The sequence below is a fragment of the Schistocerca gregaria genome, chromosome 7, assembly GCF_023897955.1.
Source record: "Schistocerca gregaria isolate iqSchGreg1 chromosome 7, iqSchGreg1.2, whole genome shotgun sequence".
NCBI lineage: Eukaryota > Metazoa > Arthropoda > Insecta > Orthoptera > Acrididae > Schistocerca > Schistocerca gregaria.
Genome location: NC_064926.1, coordinates 199513778 through 199528108, shown reverse-complemented (window position 1 = coordinate 199528108; position 14331 = coordinate 199513778). Strand labels below are relative to the sequence as shown.

Genomic DNA, 14331 nt, shown 5'->3' with positions numbered 1-14331 from the left:
AATTTTAAAAACTTTTACTCGGTAAGTGACTATGTTGACGAATTACATTTTATTGATTAAGGTTATATTAAGCCAATACCTAAATTACTGTCTTTTTTCCCTAAAAATTAACATAACATTTACACATCTGAAGGGCAGCTGTCAACTGACAAAAAAAGCTTTGTTGAATCACTGTTCTGTTAAAAGATTTTCTGGTTGAGGAGGATAAAAGTAGAGGTCTGTGAAGAACTGATCACAATTTTTAATAACAGAAGTGTGTAAGTAAGTAAATTTTATTAATATGTATTTTATCATCTTTGAGTTATTTGTATGTGTTATTTTATGTATACATCTGTTTGTTCCATTCCCTTAAATGATTTTACATAAAATTTGTATGTGCATTAGGACAACAGCCATACAATATTTATTATCTGTGAATGGATAATGTAATAAATGAATAAATAAATAAATAAGTTTAGATGTGATTTGACAGACAAAAAATTGACAGTGTTCACTACATGTTTTGTTCTATATGGTATGAATGCTATGTAAACATTCTTCTTTTATCATGTAGTCTAAAACAATGTTAATTACCAGTATTAAATTTTTATTATGGATGTATTGGAATAACAACAGCATACCTGATGTAAAAGTGCAAGACAATTTACTAGCAGGTGAAAAACAAAATATCAAGAAGTTACTATAACACAGATTTCCCTACAAGTTTCAACATTCTGTGCTGCAATACAGGAAATTCTGTGGCTGATAGATGATTAAAGAGGAAATACTCCACCACAAAAATTAAAACCACACATCCTGTTGTAAGTTCTTTATTCTAATGCTTATTCTTCTAAAGATACAAGTATTCTGTAACAAATCACTATCAGATATAAGAATAATAGTTTCAAGTTTACGATTATCACAAGGCTCTTAAGCATTTCTTTGATTAAATACCATATTCATTGTCCTTGGTCATCATTGTCTTGAGAACAAGATTGCTTTAAATGTCCATAAATTAAAAGTAAATACTGTTTCTCACCAGTAATTGACACAAATTTTAGTGTAATGATACAATGAAACACATGTTCTCATTTGTTCATTTGATTAAGGAAGAAAGGAAAAAAGTCAGTCTTCTTTCTATTTGTGAGAACCTTTTAAGTCCATGGATAAAAGTTACTGAAAAGTATGGTTCCAATGATTAAATAAGATATGAAATAAATTTTGATAAACTTTGAACACTTTTTTTGAGGTATGTCAAAAGTCACAAACAAAATGTTCCACCAATCTTCAAATTTTGCTTCAAACTCTATAGATTTTGTTTTTTTCTGTGATACATCTTTTTTATCTTGTTTCTTGCAGGCTTCATTTGAGATGTGAAGTTTACCAGTTAGAATATATGCAGAAAACCAGTACAGTACTGGGCTTGATGAAGCTATCATTCTAGTTGTCACCTGCACATGAATGTTTAGTAAGCAAAATATTGTCAGTCCAGCAGCATGAGCAATAAAAGGGAGAATGTTCAGTGGCATACCTGAACTAGACTCTACCTTTAAGTTCAAAAATCGCATATTAAAGTTCGTGTGTAAGCTCACAAAACAAAATGTCATTGTGAATATTAGGAATATAACTGGAGCAGCAAGAATAAAATTAGGGATCTGCTTCAATTCGTAGTATCTCAAGAAACCAACATTCCAGTAATGTTGTTGCACATACATATAAGGAAAAATGAGTTTGTCATCACACCACGGAAGATATCTTGAGCCAGGCAAGACAAAATCTTTCTCATGTGCAAATATGGCTAAGAAGGCAGCGATGTCATAAGTATCAGCTTTGCAATATTTGGAATAACAATACGCTTGAAATGCAAAAAATGGTGCCAATGAAATAACAGTCACTAACACAGCCTTCAAGAACAGATTCATGAAGGAACCATCTGCATCTATTACATCTGTCCTCTTCACAATTCTTTTATCAGATTTGAGTTTATTTGATAATCTTTGGAATAAATTATTGGCAATATTGAATAATGGAAACCAAGTATTTAATATCCCATTGGATCTCACCGATGCAGAAAGACCTAAAGGCACACTGCAAAGAATACCATGATCTGAAACAGATAAGTACATCCCATAAAACGAAAAGAAGGAAAATAGCGTTTCAGAGTATGGTGCACTAAAGAAGATGCTGGCAGGATTTACACAAAACATTATAGAAGCAACATAAGCCAGTTGACAATTCTTGAACAGTTTCTCTGTCAAATCATATAATACTTCTGCAGCCTTTACAAAAAAGTAAAAATTAATGACAACTGCACAAAAAGTTGTCACAGATGTTTCATTAAGAATGATTGAGAGAGGAATATACAAGATCCTCGATGTCAGATATGTAAGGATTGGAAACGTGGGAAAGAAAGCAAGGCAATTTTCAAATGTATATCCATACCGAGAAATGTGCAAAAAATACTGGGCGTCCCAGCGGTTAATACCACCAAAGAGGAAACTGACAATACTATCGCAGACTGTGGCATTCTTTTCATGAGGATTTGGTGGACTAATAAATGCATCAGAATTGTGATCAGGTATTAAATTATTAGACAGACATGACAAGGTAAGTACAAAAAGTCTTGATAAAATTGCAAAAGTGGTCACTTTTGGCTTCAAACGGAATGCCTCCACACTCATTTTTATTCATTGTGAACCTTCGTGCACATTATTGTAACATACTACTGTGGTTTTCACTGAATACTAGACACAGTCTCACAAGCCGTCCATCTATCACTGTCCTAATCTGTTGCTGTAGTTAAGCAAGCATCAGGAAGGAAATGGGTCTTCCATTTCCTGGCAGCTGCTCTGTTTATTCACTGCTATGTATGTGCTTGGGAGTGCATTAACAGTCTTCACATGTTGAGGTAAGGAATCACTTCAGAGCATCATAAGTTCTGTTGAATCCTCTTGGCTATGTCCCAAGCTGCATTTTGCCATTTAGATGGAGGTGTTGTGGGGTTTTCTGTTGTTTACCTGTAACAGAATGAGCCACTGTAGAAAACAATGAATTTAGAACTAACTTGTGTTTATCACTACATTTATCTTGATATGAACATTTTGTTTAATTTATCACAAAACAAATATGGGGGCAATCAATAACACATTAGCAAAATGAATATTGATAAATTGTAACTACCTATTAAAATAGCTTCTCATATCTATTGTTACTAGTATTGATTACAACCATAGGACTATAACACAATTTAGTTACAGTTTTTATATTACACTCCTTTTGCTGCTGTTTTTTCACTGGGTCAATGTGTGTGTGTGTGTGTGTGTGTGTGTGTGTGTGTGTGTGTGTGTGTGTACGCGCGTGTGCACATCTGAAAGAGAGAGAGAGAGAGAGAGAGAGAGAGAGAGAGAGAGAGAGAGAGAGAGAGAGAGAGAGACCGATCTTCAATATTTACCAGTTTGCAATGAAATGGGCATCATCATTGGTGCAAAAAAATTCTGTTTAATGGCTTCTCTGATGATAGTTGTACAACTTTATTTTAAAATTTTGTATCAGCAGAGAGTGCTTGCTAATTGATTGCAAATTCTGACTGGGTTGGTACAGTCAGGCTAGAGTCGTATTTTCTGTTTACGTTTTGCCATAGCAAATCTATAGGATTTTGTTTAATTGTTCTTTGCTCTCTCCAGGATTTTAACTGTAGTGTACCTCTTCATTATTTAACTCGCATATCTGGAAAGTAGTGTAAAATTTAAGTTGTAGTTTCAGAAACTTTGCACTATTGTTCCTGTTTACATAATGTTCCATATAGGTCAAATTCGTGGAATCATATTACGTTTATCATAAATGAAAGTGCTTGACTTGCCATTGAATTGTTAGGTCGGGGCTTTGGCGTGATGGGTGATGTAGTTTTTTCCATGTGGGTGACTGCAGTGGTGTGGGAATAGGGGAATTAATGAGACTCATCAGTGGTTTTGTAGGATATGTAGTAGAGATAGAAAGATACTAGAACAGGGAGAGAAAATTGCCACCCTTCAGGCTGAGTTAGACAAGGCCAGGGGAGATATTGACAGGTTAAGGAGGTAGAAGGGTAAAAAGAGGTGGGAAGTGGCAACAGGCAACAGGCCTAGAACTTTGTCTGACAGCTTTGTGGTGAATGTGGAAAATAGATTTGACCTGTTGCTTCAGACAGAAGCTGGTGAGTCAAAGCACTTGCAGGTGTAAACAGGGTTCAACAAACTTTCAGCAGCAAATTGAAAAGTAAGCACGTAGGGAAATCAGTAAAGAGAAAGAAAGTGTCGTTGTTAGGTAGTTCCCATGGAAGAGGTGTTGACCAACTTTTGCAGGATGAACTAGGATCAGAATACCAGCTCACCATTTTTTTTAAACCTAGTGCTGGTCTGTAGCAGGTGACAGAGGATTTAGGATCACTTTGCAAAGATTTCACTAAGGAAGACACCATATTTATAGTGGGTGGGCCAGGTAATAGTATTTACAGAGATCCTGGGTACAGTATAGAGTGTGACATGGCAAAGATTACTTCAGCATTGAAGCATACTAGTATTGAGTTTGTATCTGTTCTTGGGCACCATGACCAACCTCATTTAACTCTTATGTCAAAAATGTTAATTTCGTGTTGGGACAGCTGCTTATGTCAGGGGCAGGGCCACACATTGGTGTGGTTCCTATTGATTCTCTCAATAGGTGGGATTATACTAGGCATGGCCTGCACATCAACAGGAAAAGGAAGGGTAAACTCGCTGGGAAAATAGTAGGAAAGTTAAAGGGGGGAAGGCACTGTCATGAGTGATAAAATACCAGTGGTTATAGGGTTAAGAAAAGACCCTTTTTAGGGTGGGGAGGACAGAAAGAAATCAAGTTTTAAGAGAAGTTAGGATTGAGACAAACCTTCAGTTTGAGAAAGAAAACAAAAAACACAATTCTAGCTTATTACATCAGCAAAAACAGCTGTTGGTTAAGAATTTTCAACAATCTGCAGAAATTTCAACTCTACCCAATTTTAACTCAGTCAATGTGAAACGTCAGCTATCTTTATTGCATCAAAATATTTGAGGACTGAGAAATAAAATTAATGAATTAATTATCAGCATAGATGAATTAGAGTCGTGACATAATCTGCCTCTTGGAACATCATGTGACCACTGGTATGGAACTTTTGAGTATTACAGGATTAGCATTTCACTTTTGTAGAGCAGAAATGGAGAAAGGAGGCATTGACAAATTCATAAGGAACTGTCATAAATTTAAGAACATAGACATTCATAAATTTTCTCCTAGAACAGCATATAGAAGCATGTGCAACAGAAGTAGAATTTCACAAAAAAATCTTCATAATATTAAGTGTATATCGAGCACCTGCAGACAACTTTAATCTCTTCATAAACCACCTTGAAGCTGTAGTGGCCTGTTTAACAACCAAAAACAAGGAAATAGTGGTTGCTGGTGATTTCAATGTAGATTTCCTTAAAGACTCTCCCAATAAGAACGTATTTGAGTAAGTAACATTATCATTCAACTTAATTCCCACTCTAAAGTTCCCCACTATGGTAGCAAATTGCTCACAGCCCGCCATTGATAATATCTTTATAGAAAAGTCCAATGAACAAAATTATACTACAAAACCAATATCAACTGCCTCTCAAGACCATGACATGCAGTTCCTTCTGTTAAATATTCATACTGAACGGAATATGAAATCTGTTAAATCTGAGCTCAAGAGGGCAATCAATAAGCCAAAAATTGATTATTTTAGGACACTCCTCGGACACATTCACTGGACTCATGTTTACAGTGCTCATGGCATGAATGAAAAATATAACACTTTTGCTACTAAAGTGCTTACCTTATTTGAACACTGTTTTCTCCCAAAACTAACCAAGGTTAGAGTAAAGTCTACAAAGAAGCCATGGATTACTCAAGGACTAGAGGTATCTTGTAAAACAAAAGGAAACTGTATTTGTCAATCCGAAACAGATCTGATGTTGATGCTATAGCACATTAAAAGAAATACTGCAAAATATTAGAGACTGTAATACAGACATCAAAGTAAATATATTACAAGGAAAAGACATGCATATCAGATAGCAAAATAAAGACAATATGGGATATAGAGGAAGAGGAGACTGGTAGAACCAGACGTGAAGAGGGACAAATAGCATTAAGAGTAAATGATACAGTGGTGACAGATGTGTACTGTGTTGCAGAACTTTGTAACAAACATTTCATAACTGTTACTGAAAAGATAGGGTTGTCAGGTTCTGTAGATGCTGCTATGGAATACCTCAGACCAGACATTTCAAGTAACTTCCATAATATGACTTTGACCCTCACTGCCCCAGCAGGAGTAATGTTCATCATAAAATCTTTAAAATCAAAAACATCTAGCGGATATGGTGAAATATCAACAAAGTTAATTAAGGAATGTGCTTCAGAGTTAAGTAACATATTAAGCTATCTGTGCAACCAGTCATTTATCAGTGGAATATTTCCCGAATGGTTGAAATATGCTGAAGTTAAGCCACTGTTTAAGAAGGGAGATAAAGAAAGAGCATCAAATTTCCGTCCAATTTCACTTTTGTCAGAATTAACAAAAATTTTACAAAAGGTAATGTACAATCGGCTTTATAACCATCTTATCACAAATAACATACTGTTAAAGTTGCAGTTCGAATTTCCAAATGTTTCTGATGTTGAGAAGGCTATCTACATTTACAGTGAAAATGTACTTAATTCATTAGACAAACAATTGCAGGCAACTGGTGTATTTTGTGATCTGTCAAAGGCGTTTGACAGTGCAAATCACAATATCCTTTTAAGTAAATTGGAATATTATGGTGTAACAGGAAATGCTGCAAAATGGTTCAAACCTTATATCTCTGGCAGGAAACAAAGGGTATTATTAGGAAAGAGACATGTATTAAGCTATCAGGCATCATCCAACTGGGAAATAATTACATGTGGGGCCCCACAAGGTCCCATCTTAGAGCCCTTACCTTTTCCTGTGTATATCAGTGACTTACCGGATGCCAAGTTTGTTTTGTTTGCTGATGATACAAACATTGCAATAAATAGCAAATCAAGTGTAGTCTTAGAAAGATAGGCTAATAAAATATCACTGATTCCTAGCCAATTCTTTGTCACTAAACTTTAAAAAACACACTACATGCAGTTCAGAACTTGTAAGGGTTGTCCCACAAGTATATACCTAACATACAATGACAAGCAGATAGAAGAAGTGGACAGTGTTAAATTCTTGGGATTACAGCTTGATAATAAATTCAACTGGGAGGAGCACACCACAGAACTGCTGAAGCACCTTAACAAATCTCTATTTGCAATGTGAATTGTGTCAGACATAGGGGATATAAAAATGAAAAAGCCTGGCATACTACGCTTACTTTCATTCCATAATTTCATATGGGATTATTTTTTGGGATAATTCATCAAGCCAAGCTAAAGTTTTCGGAGTACAAAAATATGTAATAAGAGTTGTCTTTTCTTGAAAGATTGGTGATATGTTTTCACGTAATGATCTCTGTTACCTCTTCTTGGGGCCGTACTTCTTAATTAATGTGTTTTGGTAGTGCAAACTGTGTCTGTCACACAACTCTTATACACCACTGTTGGCAGTTTAATAATGTACATACTGTTCGCAGTTACAATGCGCAAGTTATCAGTGAATTGGTGGACAGTGATTTGAGTGTGGGATCTTTTCTGATAGAGCTGTTATCTGTGAACTCGTCTGCCTCACTGCTTTTATTTGTTAGTTATTTAACAATGTATAGATATTTTTTATCCTTCAAGGGTGTTATCCACTGTGATTTTTAACTCTTGGTTACAAATAGTTCTATGAATCACAAAGTGGTATCTTCCACATCCTTAAAATACACAAACTCTGTGTGCTACCCATTCCTTGTTTGTTCTTTAGTTTCATTTTATCCTCATTAAGTTTAGCAGTAAGTGGAAGTCAAAATAATGGCAGGAGATCCTTAAAAATAAGTTAAAATTTTTATTGGCACTGTCTACTCACAAATCTCTTAGCGGGGTCTACCCATTAATTTATTTCCAAACATGTTGGTTCAATCATTGGTTATATTTTGGTTAGACAGTATATATCTTTTACGATCTGAACGTAAATGACTGGCATCAGCATCTGACCATCATAATCAGATATAATTACTCTTCACTTTACATCACAATCACTGAAAGAATTTGGGTTGAAGAAAAGGCTGTCTGTGAATGTTGCAATATGAGCTTCAAAACCTGTCGGGAACCATACAGCTCAAAAGTTATACATCAATAACTTAAGGTGTTCTTGAACACAACTATCACATAGAAAACCAGCATCATAGTCTTCACAAATAAGGGTTATTTTTTTACTTCGCCTATTTTCGTTCTTGATTTACATGGATAATATAGCAAAGTTGTTAGGCGATTGTTTAAACACTGTGATGTTGGCTGATGATACAACTATACTGATAAAGGGCCTAAACATATCCATGCCAGACACAGCCAGGAAAATAATGAAACAGGCTCACAATTGGTTCACAGCAGAGAGCTCTACTTTAATCTCACAGACATTCAGCTTATGCAGATTGACCAAAAGAAAACCTACATTACAGGTATCAAATGAAATGTAGAGATCAAGAGGTACACACTAAATGAAACTCTATTTGTGAAATTCCTAGGCACTGAGATGGACAAAAAACTAAGGTGGTATCAGCTCATGGCTCAGTGTACCACAATTAACTCAATTTTGGTTGCTTTGTAACTACTAATACCTCTAATTGTTTTAAACTGAAGATGAAATTGACAGCAGATTTTGACTCAATACTGTTCTTTGGCATAATACTCTGATGCACACAGCTAAGGTTGATTTGATGATTTGATTTGATTTATTTCGTGTTCCATAGGTCCAACTGTGTTGGATACACAAGGACGTGGAACGAGTCAGTTTTCTACAAATACAATCCGATAATCTTATAGCATATACAGATTTGAGTACATGATTATATAAAAATGTAAATAAAATAGAAAGAAACTTCCACATGGGAAAAATATATTAAAAACAAAGATTCCAAGACTTACCAAGCGGGAAAGCGCCGGTAGACATGCACAATAAAATAACACACAAACACACACACACACAAAATTTCGAGCTTTCACAACCGGCGGCTGCTTCGTCAGGAAAGAGGGAAGGAAAAGAAAAGATGAAAGGATGTGGGTTTTAAGGGAGAGGGTAAGGAGTTATTCCAATCCCGGGAGCGGAAAGACTTACCTTAGGGGGAAAAAAGGATAGGTATATACTCGCGTGCACACACACACACACACACACACACACACACACACACACACACACACGCACACATATCCATCCATACATATGCATCCATACAAGCAGACATATGTCTGCTTGTGTCTGTGCGTGTGTGTGCGCGCGCGCGCGCGTGCGTTATATACCTACCCTTTTTTCCCCCCTAAGGTAAGTCTTTCCGCTCCCGGGATTGGGACTCCTTACCCTCTCCCTTAAAACCCACATCCTTTCATCTTTCCTTTTCCTTCCCTCTTTCCTGACGAAGCAGCCGACGGTTGCGAAAGCTCGAAATTTTGTGTGTGTGTGTTATTTTATTGTGCCTGTCTACCGGCGCTTTCCCGCTTGGTAAGTCTTGGAATCTTTGTTTTTGATTATATAAAAATTTATACAGTAAATTCTTTGGGCAGCAATACAGAAAAAGAAAATACATATTTTCTTAGAATCATTAAAACACTACAGAAAACAGATAGAGAGCACACAAGATACAGAGCTCAGGTTAAATAAAATTCTTAGTGGCATTATGTCAACTTCTATTATATAATATTAAAATATTACAATTTATTTAGTTAAAAATTCATCTAGACTGTAAAAAGCTTTTTGTAGCAGAAATATTTTTAGTGCTTTCTTAAACTCACTCTTGTTACGAATCTTTGTCTTTATTTCGGGATGAAGAGCATTGAAGAGTTTTGCTCCAGTGTAGTGGACACCCTTTTGTGCCAAGCTCAAATATCTGAGTTCACTGTGTATGTCATTCTTCCTCCGTGTGTTATGCTCATGATAATTACTGTTTGGTTGAAATACCTCTATATTTTTACAAACAAAACACATGAGAGAAAAAATATATTGGCATGTAGTTGTGTATATTTTAAGGTAACGAAAACTATTTCTACACGAGTCTCTTGGGCACAATCCACATATAATTCTTAAAGCTCGCTTCTGTGCAATGAACACTTTCCTTGCTAATGGCTGGTTGCACCAAAAAATAATTCCGTACTCAATGAGAGAATGAAAATAGCCATAGTATGCCACTTTTGCAGTGTTAGGTTCAACACATGTAGTGACAACCTGTAAAGCATAGGTAGCAGAGCTAAGCCTCTTACAGAGATCAATAATATGTGAAGTCCAGTTCATTTTCTTGTCAATGTGCACTCCAAGAAATTTTGTTGTTTCCATTCTAACTATTGGTTGATTACCACATGTCACACTTATCTCTCTCTCTCTTTTACTGTTTTTGTACAGAATTGAATAAAGCTGGTCTTACTGGAATTTAATGAGAGACCATTCACCTTGAACCAATTAACCACATCTGAGAGTATGTGATTAATGAGTTCCTGAAGATTGTTGTCTGTTCTGCCGCTCATAAAAATTGTGGTATCATCGGCAAATAATGTAAATTTACACGGCAGGCTTGTACATGATGGTAGATCATTTATAAAAATCAGGAATAATAGTGGCCCAAGAATTGAGCCCTGAGGCACTCCACGTGTAATGGAACTCCATTCAGAATCTGAGGAAGTGTCACATACTCCACCCGAGCTATTGAAGACAACTTTTTGTTTTCTGTCTTGGAGGTACGACTGTAGCCAATTGCCTGCAACACCACTTATTCCTACTAATTTTGCTTTTTGCAAGAGAATTTGGTGTGAACACTGTCAAACACTTTGGATAAATCACAGAAGACACCAAGTGCTAGCATTTTTTCATTAAGGGTTTCTAGGACTTCATTTGCAAGTGCGTAGACTGTGTCTTCTGTTGAACGGCCCTTTTGAAAGCCAAAATGGCTCTTGCTGAGAACTCCATTCTTCATGAGATGATCAGTAATTCTTACATGTATTAACTTTTCTAGAATTTTGGGGAAAGCTGTCAGCAAAGAGATAGGTCGATAGTTAGTTAGTTCAGCTTTATTGCCCTTTTTGTATAGGGGCTTCACAATGGCATACTTTCTGAAGGGAAGCATTGAAAATATGACAGAGAATGTCCCTTATCCACACACAAGAACATTTCAACAAATTACTAGATATATTATCAACCCCTGCAGAATTCGTACTTTTTAGAGACATCATGATTTTTTTAAATTTCTTCTACAATGACAGGATTAAGGTGCATTTCTGAAATTGTGTTTGAATAAACTGCTTGACAAAGAGTTACAGCTTCATCAACATTGGGCTTGCAACCAATCTGTTGAGTTACTGATAGGAAGTGTTTATTAAAAATCTCAGCCACCGCTTTGGGGTTATCTACTAGGGTACCTTCATATCTGATATTATTTACATCTTCTTTACTTGTTGTATCTCTTCCTGTTTCTTTTTTTACGATGCTCCAAATTGTTTTTATTTTATTATTAGAATTGTCTATTTTCTTCTCATAATAAAGAGCTCTTGATTTCTGTATTAGTTTCTTCAAAATTTTACAGTATATTCTATAGTGTTCCCATTTTTCTACATCTTTACAGAATCTTATTGCAGCATAAGTTTCCCTTTTTGTTTTACATGACAGTTTTATACCTTTTGTAATCCAAGGCTTGCTTACAGAATTGGAAGCACTGTTTCTGACCCATGTCTTGGGAAATATTTCTTCAAAAAGAGCAGAGAATTCATTTATAAAACAGTTAAATTTAGTATCAACATCATGGCTATATACTAAAAGACAAATCCATTTGCTGCAACCAGTGGTTGAAAGTTCCTTTTGCCTCTTCATTAATTACTCTTATGAATTTCCAACGATGAAATTCTTTTTTGAACAGATTAACGTCATAAATAGTGAGAATTTGTCCATCTCGATCTGAAAGCCCACTTATAACCTGCCTGACAATATAATTCTGATGTCTATTTACATCTAAAAAAAATGCTGTCTATCATAGTTTGGCACTCGGATGGAATTATTGTTGGGAAGTTTATTACTGATGGCAGATTATGTAAGTCTATTTTATTCTTATTTTCTGTCAAAAAGTTTATATTGAAATCACCTAAAACTACAATATCCTTCGCTTTTGAAAGTAACCCTGACAGAAGGAGTTTTTATGTCACCTGAAGGAGTCCTGTAGACAGCCAACGCTATTATTGGGTAGAATTTAGTTGTTATTTCTGTGGCACATGCCTCAAATTGTTGTTCCACACAATATTTCTTAATATCTATAGCTTTGTATGCTACACTATCCTTAACATAAATTGCTACTCCACCTTTATCTTTACTTTCCCTACAGTAGTACATTACTAAACTATAACTTACTATAGAAAAGTTAAGAAGGTATTTATTCTACAGATGCATGGAGTAGGAATATGAGTAACATTGATGACCAAATGTCCTGCAGTAGACTCTTCACTGCTTCTGGAATACTTTCACTCATTTGCTGCATTTCCTCCCTAATGTTATGCATAATTAATAACAAGTGTGAATTTAAGATGAACTGTAAAATTTGCAACAACAGTGCTAGTAGGAAAATTATGGTCATATAAACTATGCTTCCCTGCCTGGGATTCAAAGTTGAGTTTTATATATAAGTTTCCTATAGGCATAAAACATGATACCATAATTGCCCAAATATTAAAAATCATAGTAAAATAGTACTTTATTAGCCACTTCTAAAATTTGACAGTGACGTGACACTCTGTGCTGTAAAATCCCTTTACAGGTTTTTCATTTTTCCAGTACATAGATAGCTGATAGTTTTCTCTGAAATCAGTCAAGTTACATAAATGCTTGTTATGAGGTAGTAAATAAAAATGGCACCTGTGTAGTGTGAGGGAAAGAACAGTGACTTCTTTTTAAAATTGTAGCAACTTTTCATCTATCATTATCATCATTGTACTCATCATTTTCATTGTAGTCATCACACTCCTGCCTAAAGGCTTCCTCAAAACTTCACCATGCTTTACAGTACAGGATGTTTATAAATGAATATTGGGGTTTTAATGCTTTATAATATTTATTATATTAAACTTAAGAGCTATAAATGATACGTCAAATGAAACAGCAACTCAAACAGTTGTACCAAGAATCTTATAAATGTTCAATGTGAGCACCATTTGTCACACGCCACACATAAAGTTTATAGACGAGTTCTTCCCAAACGTTGGTAAGTGTGTCTTCAGTGACTGTAGCAACAGCTGCTTCAATCTGGTTTCTTAATTCCTAAGCCCCAGATGTGCACATTGTGAGTGTTAACATGTCCACTAAGGTGAAAGGTTGATTCATCGCTGAAGACAACATGATCCAGAAAATCCTCATCGTAATGAAACAACATTTCATTTGCGAAGTTGGCATATAATCCATAGTCTGCCGGCTTTAGAGCTTTTAATAATTGTAAACGGTAAGGATGTAGTTGTAAGTCTCTCTTAAAACTTTCCAAACAGTCGACACAGGAACTTGTAATTCACGACTAGCCTTCCGGGCTGATTTCTTTGGGATATGAGTGAACGACTCTCTCACTCGCTCAACAGTCTCTTCACTAACTCTTGGTCATCCTGTGCTCTTCCCTTTACAAAGGCAGCCGGTATCTTCAAATTGATGACACCATCTATGAATGTTATTATCACTTGTAGGATCACAACTGAACTTCAGCCGGAACACATGTTGCACAGTAACTACAGATTCGGTCTTTGCAAACTGCAAAACACAAAATGCTTTCTGTTCACTAGTCGTCATCTTTGCTACTACCACTGTCTAGCGGATTGCGGCGGAAACATTGCGCGCTGCGCATATGTACTGGTGCCAAACACAATTGTTTGAGTTGCTCTTTCATTTGAGTGTCATTTATAACTGTAAGTTTAATTTAATAAATATTATAAAGCATTAAAACCCCGATATTCATTTATATACTCCCTGTATATACATTGCTGCATATTTTATAATGTCATCCATTCGCCATCAATTTGGTTGTCATTTTCAGCTTCCTTTCTGTCTCAGAATTTAGCAAAGAATTTCCTTGTTCCATCTACCATCCATTTACCAGCTATAACCTCCATATTCCCCAATTTTCTTTTCACTATAGCTACAATTACATCAGCTACTCCAGTCAGTTCACA

The 14331-nt window shown here is 35.6% G+C and overlaps 2 protein-coding genes across 2 annotated transcripts in view; one reads left to right on the top strand and one right to left on the bottom strand.

Moving 5' to 3' along the window:
* Positions 1-793: 793 nt before the first annotated feature.
* On the bottom strand, positions 794-2786 carry LOC126281929 (GPI mannosyltransferase 2-like). Its single transcript, XM_049981263.1, has one exon. The coding sequence runs from the start codon at positions 2658-2660 to the stop codon at positions 1134-1136; it is 1527 nt and encodes a 508-aa protein (XP_049837220.1). The 5' UTR covers positions 2661-2786; the 3' UTR covers positions 794-1133.
* A 20-nt stretch (positions 2787-2806) lies between these two features.
* Positions 2807-14331, top strand: part of LOC126281928 (dual oxidase-like) — a 234658-nt gene continuing 223133 nt past the window's right edge. The window contains exon 1 of the mRNA XM_049981262.1: positions 2807-2887. The gene's annotated coding sequence lies outside the window, so the exon portion shown is untranslated. The remainder of the gene's footprint in view (positions 2888-14331) is intronic.